We start from the raw sequence: 8527 nt of genomic DNA on the forward strand, positions 1-8527 counted from the left end.
TTAATAATGATATTCACCATCTTGACTTGGTGATGGACTTGGGTGATAGTCTTGAAATGAATCATCATCTTGAAATATACTCCTTGTGGCATTCCTTCGTAAAATTTCCTTTTGCTTACCACGTAAGTATCTCTTCCTCTCTGGAGTGTATTTGTCGAGGTCCTCCATTATCAAATTAGTTTCGTACCTTTCTTGCTCCCTATCCCCTTGTTCCTTCATGGCCAAAAGCATTTGGGCCGATTCTTCTTGCCGACGGCACTGGATTTCGTTCATTATTGCCATTTCGCTAGCAAATTGTGCACGTGTCGGATCTTGGGACTTCCCTTTTCTCTTTGCTTCCTTTTGCTTATCTCTACCCGGGGGCCTTGCAAAAGAAGAAGTTGGGGCCATTTGTTCGATACCTTCATTGTCGGCAAAATTTACACCTTCATTGACATCATTTGGGGGTGGGGCTTCATTATGAAATAATCTTCCACATTGTTGGTTCGCATCGGTTCCCCACCTCGGACAATCCTTGAGGATGTTCCAAGCATGATGCAACTTAAAAGCTTGATTTTTTGGTGTAGTTCTTGTCTTGTAAATTGTCATTGCTTTGTCACCCTATGCAACAAATACATAAAAACAATTAGTTGCAAAATACTATTATGTACATGACAACTAAAATATCAACAAATAAACTCACAATTTCTGAGGCGCCCCTTCCAATAGGCATGTCAACCATGGCTCTCTCCAAGCTTCCTTTCCACAAAGTGCACGCTTTGTTGATAATCTTCCACCGATCATAAACACCACCAACTTCCCTTCGATCGGCGTTGGAGTTTTCATGGAACTTATCAACGATTTTACCCCATAAAACCTTTCTATTTTGATTGGTGCCGACGGCACCATCTTCACTAATCGAAATCCATGCCAAACATAAAGCAATATCTTCGTCAAAGGTCCAATTACGACCTCTAACATGCTCTTTTGCCATCTTGAAAATTCTAGAAATGAGAATAAATGGTATAAAGAAAAATTAGAAGAATTGTAGGAGAAAATTGAGTTTTGTGTGGATGTTTGAACAAATACATAGGTATTTATAGAGTTTTTGGTTGCATTTTAAGTTAAATAATTTTTTAAAATTATTCTAGCCGTTGGATTTAAATTTGGACCATTAGATCTTTTTTTTTTTACCGTTATATTTAATTATATTTGATCTAAGCCATTGGATTCAATAAATACATAAATATAAAACTAAAAAAAAAAAAAATTGAACCTGGACCGTTGGATTAACCAACGGCCCAGTTAAATGCACCGTTAGATATAAAAAGTAGCCGTTAGGCTACCTTTTGGAATAATTGCTGAGGTAACAGCCCACGTGGGGCTGTCGGCTGGAGCAGAAGGGCCTGGCGCGTGGGCGAGTGACGGAAAGGAAAATGGGCTTCACAGCCCGTGTTTCACTCACAACAGGTAAGGCCCATAATGACTTTTGGCCTAAAAACGGGCTGGTATTTGGCCTTCTTTTAAGTTTTGGCTTTTAGGTTTTATTTAGCACATGGGTTGGAGTGGGTTTTGGGGGGGAAAAAAAGGGGAATTTTAGGTTATAAGCCATTGTTGGAGATGGTCTACGGGACGACGAACTGTTTGTGTTAGAAGAACAGAATATGGTGTAAAGCTTAAATTTTGGGCACTTCAAAGTGTGTATGTGTGTGTGTGTGTTTTTTTTTTTTTTTTTTTTTTTTCAATTACAATAACTTGCATGAAAATTCAATTGGGTTTGTTAGTCTCCAAGAATTTTGCTTTGTTTGGTTACTAATTAATTTATGTGGTGGGAGTTTAGTTTTTCCTTTTCTGCCTATGTATGTATGATTCGAAATGGACCATTCAATTTGCTATATATAAATTTGTAATCGAAAAGCTCGAAAAAGAGGTGAATCAGAAACAGTGGTGGTAGAGTGATGGAGTTGAGGAGTTGGGAGTTTACGAGGTTTACTTGAATTTTTGTATGATGTCCCTGGTATGTTAGATCGTTGAGACTAACTATCTGGTTAATCACTAATTTGAAATATTTGAAGTGTAACTTTTCTTTAATTCCTTTTCCTTTTGTATTTTCCTTGGAGTGCAGATAAAAGATATTTCTTTTATCTTTTTCAACCACAAACTTTTTGATGTCTTCTTAGAGTGGTCCAACTAGAGAATTGGATAACAAGTTTAGGTTTAATATATTGGAACTTTAACGAAAAGCTCCGGTACTGTTCACTTTAACGAAAAACCATATTTTTATACTAAAAAGTCAATCCGGGTAGGCTGGTACTATTCATTTTACCATTTATTTTGTTTTTATCGTTAAAACTCAAAGTTTTCAAGCTCTTTTTATTAGTTTTCCTTCAATATATACTTGAGTTCCCACAAGAAAGATGGTATTTTAGAAGTTAACAAATTAGACCCTAACGATAGACTTCTTAGAGCTACTGCTAAAGTACCCCAAGCAGGAAGGAATAGAACTAGATAGACGATTACCACCCAAAATTAACTCGGCTAGGTTGTTTAGTTGACAGAGTTCATACAGGATATGTCCTCCCAGTTCATTATCATTCAAATACAAACCTTGGAGATTTTGTAGCCTTTGCATTGAAGTTGGAATTGCTCCGCTCAACTAATTATTTCCCAGGCTTCAATCTATCAAGTCGCTGAAGTTACCAATATCAACAGGAATGTTACCGTTGATGTTGGAAATGCTTAAATCAATAGTTAGAAGGAGTTATACCAATGAATTGAATTGGGTAGAAACAAACCCATTAGATTAAAGAAGTTGAACACTACTCATTTTTTCTTATTGTAGATATGGCTTGTAAAAAGATTTCCACATGTATATTAGTATATATGGCTTATCATAAATATATATTTAAAACTTTCTACATGTTTTATACAGTTTCAAAACCCGCAGTACTGCACGAGCACTCTTGCTGGTATAAACTTATTCGTTCAATGAAAGATTTGTCTCATTTTGGAGTTTGGTGTTGTGAACCCTTTTGTACATACAAGTTTATATATATCTATATCTATATATATATTATATGCAGGTTGCATGAAGGTGAATGTTGACAGACATGAGTCCTCCCCATATGCTGCCATGCTTGCAGCAGATGTTTCACAAAGATGTAAAGTCTTGCTGCATTTTCAATATATTGTTCTTGGCTGTTCGTGTTTTCTTTTGATTGATTTGTAAAAGATTTGTTTCAATTTAGAAAAAGTTGTGAGACTCTTTAAAAGTTATATGTAAGAAGGGATTGTGGTTAAGTGAGCTTCACCGCATGAAGAACTTGGGTTCAACGTGGGATTCTGAAGGACTTGGTTGTAAATTACGTAGGATTTGTCGTAAATTATGTGGAATTTGTTGTACATTATTTTTTATTTTAGGAAAATTTTTTATTTTGTGTTTTATTTCAAATTTTTACATTTTTTTGGTTTCTGCATTGTTGCTATTGCTCTATGGGCACAAGTGGGTGCCCTTTGGCATCACCCCTTCTAATATTGCATCCCGTTTCATTTGTCTATTAATCATACGAATCAACAATATTTTGTTTGCTTTGCTCAAGTTCTATAGGACGGAATAAATAAATCTAAAGAAAATCAATACAAAGCAAGATATTGGGGGTGTAGAAAACGTTTTCCTACTTTTCTTGGTGCATTGTAGGGATCAGGATTTTCTCCCATTCTTTTTCCATCCCTTTCCATCCTCTGCTATCACATTCTTTATTTTGTCTTTTTCTTTCTATAAAAAATTAATATAAGATATTGACATGGTTTAACCGTGATTGTTCAAATAGGAGGGGAGGGAAGGAGAGGAAAAAAAAGAAGGGAGAGAATCCAACTCCCACTGCAGATGCCTTTACAGTTGCTACAACTAAGGCTCTGACCTATTTAGTCTGGCTTCTTTGATGCAATAATATCTCAAGTTAATCAAGTATTTTATGTGAAAAAAAGTAATACGCTAAGAGACTACAGTGCGTAAATGAATTTGAGGAAGGGCTTGGTGCGGTGATCAAAATTTTGGAATGGTTTTCAGTATTCATGCCCAAATGGTGAATTAGATGGTCTATATGCATATAGATTTTTAGAACAAAAACAACCGAAAAAAGCAGACACAAAAGAAGATTCCTCCCCAAGAATTTGGCAACTTCATCCTCCTCCTGCAGCTCCTTGTATTTGCATTTCTCCACAAAACCCACTACTGAGTCTCGGTTTCACTCAAGTGTTCCTTCAGTTGCATTTACAAGTTTCATAGTCTCCGATGTTGTATTTCCGTAAAGCTTGACACATTGGTGAAAGCAAGATTAATTAGTTGTAGGTGTGAGTTGAATGTGTTGATATATTGTATGAATAATGAGTGAACTTAATGATACATTTATGCATATAGATGATTTTCGTATCAAACTGAATGTTTAGGAGCAGGTGATTGATCAAGTATATATAGAAGGAATTCATGTTTGTAGAAAGTGTAAGTTGTACAAATAAATTTGTAATATCCCACATCGCTCAGGGGAGTGGATCCTATAAGTCTTATATGTATATACCCATCTTTACCTAGCACGAGGCTTTTTAGGAGTTCACTGGCTTCGGGTTCCGTAGGAACTCCGAAATTAAGCGAGTTCGTGCGAGAGCAATCCTAGGATAGGTGACCCACTGAGAATTTCCCATGTGAGTTTCCAGAAATAAAACTGTGAGGGTGTGGTCGGGGCCTAAAGCAGACAATATCGTGCTACGATGGAGTCGAGCCCTGGATATGGTGGAGCCCGGGTCGGGATGTGACAATTTGGTATCAGAGCCAATCCCTGGCCGGAAGTGTGCCGACGAGGATGTCGGGCTCCTAAGGGGGGGTAGATTGTTAGATCCCACATCACTCAGGGAAGAGGATCCTCTATGCCTTATATGTACATGCCCACCTCAATATAGCACGAGGCATTTTGGGAGCTCATTGGCTTTGGATTTCATTGGAACTCCGAAGTTAAGCGAGTTTGGACTAGAGCAATCCCAGGATGGGTGACCCACTGGGAAGTTGCTTGTGAGTTCCCAGAAACAAAACCGTGAAGGCGTGGTCGGGGCCCAAAGCGGACAATATCGTGCTACGGCGGAGTCGAGCCCGGGTTGGGATGTGACAATGTTAGATCCCACATCGCCCAGGGGAGAAGATCCTTTATGCCTTATATGTACATGCCCACCTCTATATAGTATGAGGCATTTTGGGAGCTCAGTTCCGTAGGAACTCCGAAGTTAAGCAAGTTCGCGTGAAAGCAATTCCAGGATGAACGACCCACTGGGAAGTTCTCGTGTGAGTTCCTAGAAACAAAACCGTGAGAGTGTGGTCGGGGCCCAAAGCAAACAATATCATGCTACGGCGGAGTTGAGCTCGGGATGTGGTGGAGCTTAGGTTGGGATGTGATAGTTTGGTACCAGAGCCAATCCCTGGCCAGAAGTGTGCCGACGAGGACGTCGGGCCCTTATGGAGGGTGGATTGTAACATCCCACATCACCCAGGAGAGTGGATCCTTTAAGCCTTATATGTATATTCTCATCTTTACCTAGCACGAGGCATTTTGGGAGCTCATTGGCTTTGGGTTCCGTAGGAACTCCGAAGTTAAATGAGTTCATGTGAGAGCAATCCCATAATGGGAAGTTCTCGAGTGAGTTCCCAGAAACAAAACCATGAGGGCGTGATCGGGGGCAAAGCGGACAATATCGTGCTACGATGGAGTCAAGCCCATGATGTGGTAGAGCCCGGGTCAGGATGTGACATACATGCCCACCTCCATATAGCACGAGGCATTTTGGGAGCTCATTGGCTTCAGAGTTCATCGGAACTCCGAAGTTAAGCGAGTTTGGGCTAGAGCAATCCTAGGATGGGTGACCCACTAGGAATTTGCTCGTGAGTTCCCAAAAACAAAACGGTGAGGGCGTGGTCGGGGCCCAAAGTGGACAATATTGTGCTACGGCTGAGTCGAGCTCGGGTTAAGATGTGACAATTTGGTATTAAAGCCAATCCCTGGCCGGAAGTGTGCCGACTAGGACGTCGGGCCCCTAAGGAAGGTGGATTGTTAGATCCCACAACACCCAGGGGAAAGGATCTTGTATGCCTTATATGTACATTCCCACCTCCATATAGTACGAGGCTTTTTGGGAGCTCACTGGCTTCGGGTTCCGTAGGAACTCCGAAGTTAAGCGAGTTCGCGCGAAAGCAATCCCATGATGGGTGACCCACTGCGAAGTTCTTGTGTGAGTTCCTAGAAACAAAATCGTGAGGGCGTGGTTGGGGCCCAAAGCGGACAATATTGTGCTATGCCGGAGTCGAGCTCGGGTTAGGATGTGATAATTCGGTATTAAATCCAATCCCTGGCCGGAAGTGTGCTGACGAGGACGTCGGACCCCTAAGGGGGGTGGATTGTTAGATCCCATATTGCCCAGAAACAAAACGGTGAGGGCGTGGTCGAGGCCCAAAGTGGACAATATCGTGCTACGGCTGAGTCGAGCTCGGGTTAGGATGTGACAATTTGGTTTTAAAGCCAATCCATGGCCAGAAGTGTGCCGACGAGGACGTCGGGCCCCTAAAGGGGGTGGATTGTTAGATCCCACATCGCCCAGGGGAGAGGATCCTCTATGCCTTATATGTACATCCCCATCTCCATATAGTACTAGGCCTTTTGGGAGCTCACTGGCTTCGGGTTCCGTAAGAACTCCGAGGTTAAGTGAGTTCGCGCGAGAGCAATCCCAGGATGGGTGACCCACTGCGAAGTTCTCGTGTGAGTTCCTAGAAACAAAATCGTGAAGGTGTGGTCTGGGCCCAAAGCAGACAATATCGTGCTACGCCAGAGTTGAGCCCGGGATGTGGTGGAGCCCGGGTCGGGATGTGATAAAATCAATTTGGAATATCAAAGAGTTTGTTCAACTAAGTTGTTGGGTGGGAGTTCTATGCAGCCCTTGGGATGTTATATCCAGAAATTTGTTAGTAGGCTGCTTCTACCCTATTTTTTCTAGTGTTTCCCTTTGCTTTCACATGAATATACAAATTTTCTTTCACATGAATATTCAAAACTAGCAAAACTTAGGTTGGCAGCTGTTCTCGCTTATGGTCTGTTTGATGCAGTTACATATACCGCCTTTTTCGTCCTTGCATTTCTCGGGTTCGAGAAAAGTACATGGAACAATCCAGCAGCTAGTATGAAGGCACTTTTAGGGATTACTTGTTACACCAAAAAAGGTTAACTGCAAAAATACATTTGAAAGGTTTCGTTTGGCTACTAAGAAAGTTGGGAAGAGGTCAATTGTCATAGGTTGAGATTACATATACAAGGGTGTGAGGTTTACGTAATGGGTTTACATAATGAGTTGTTGATGACTACATACATATTGAGAATTTAGCTTATGTCTTTGTGTCCGATGCGAAGAGTGGGTTTTTTTATTTTTTTATTTTTTTGGAAGTAACGAGAGAAGGAAATCGATCAAATTTCAATTTTTTACAGTTTGATTGTTCTTATAAGAAGGAAATCCATCAGTTTTTATCTTCCAACTCTCTATTTTTCAATTGTATTTTGGTGTCATTCCATTTTAATCTTAGTCCATTCAAATGAAGACATTTGAAGAACCTAACGTAAAACATCCGTACAAGCAAAACGTAGCTTAGCAACGCCAATAAAATCATCTATGAGAGTTAATCAAATCCAGGTAGGCCACATGGGGGGTTACTGAAGATAAAGCTGCTGAGATCCATATTAAAACTCCAATTTGGCAACTGATGAACAACACATTTCCGCTCCCTAAAAACATGCCTTATGCTTCAGCACAGCTCACATCTAACCAAATTGACTCATCAATGTTTTGCATCTGCTCACAGTTGTATCAAGAGGATAATAGCTATCAACCAAATTTTGTTAGAACAAAGTGACAGCAAACACATCTGTCAATAAAATCTCCTTGTCCCAAATTGGCAGAGAACTCCACCCGCACCAATCTTGAACCATCAACATAAAGCATTTACCAACGAATATCAGGAGGTTCCCAAGCAATGGGAGCAGCCTTCTATTAGGTTTATGGGGGAGAACCAACTCAAGCTTTCGCCAGTTCTCGACTTTTTGCGTGTTTACTAACAAGCATGGAATTTGAAGGGTTTGTTGATTCGTAACTCAATACCTAAAATTAGGAATCAAATCAAAATGTTTATTTTTTATTGGTAAAACATTTGCAAATTTGGTTCAAAATTTTGATTACCTGATATTATCCTAATACAAATATCTTTTGACAAATAAAAAATATACACAAAGATAATTTTCGGGGGTAATATTTAGACACTCTTTTTTACTTTTCACACACATCTACTCTTTCCCGTAGGTTGATCAATTGAAACAGCCAAATGACATAAATTAATAAGTGATGTCTGAGAAGTAGAAATAAATGTGCGAAGACGCCACAAAACTAAACATACACCCAAAAATACCCCAGCACACAGAGTCAGTCAGTACATTTTAGTTGCAAATGAAAAATACAAACACTGGGA

At 40.1% G+C, this 8527-nt stretch overlaps 1 protein-coding gene across 1 annotated transcript; it reads right to left on the reverse strand.

The window, feature by feature from the left end:
* LOC148697893 (uncharacterized) lies at positions 1-974 on the reverse strand. Its single transcript, XM_088690927.1, has one exon. The coding sequence runs from the start codon at positions 586-588 to the stop codon at positions 1-3; it is 588 nt and encodes a 195-aa protein (XP_088547053.1). The 5' UTR covers positions 589-974.
* Between the last annotated feature and the right edge of the window lie 7553 nt (positions 975-8527).

This window comes from Pyrus communis, chromosome 3 (assembly GCF_041283825.1).
Source record: "Pyrus communis isolate YQ-2024b chromosome 3, ASM4128382v1, whole genome shotgun sequence".
Classification (NCBI taxonomy): Eukaryota; Viridiplantae; Streptophyta; class Magnoliopsida; order Rosales; family Rosaceae; genus Pyrus; species Pyrus communis.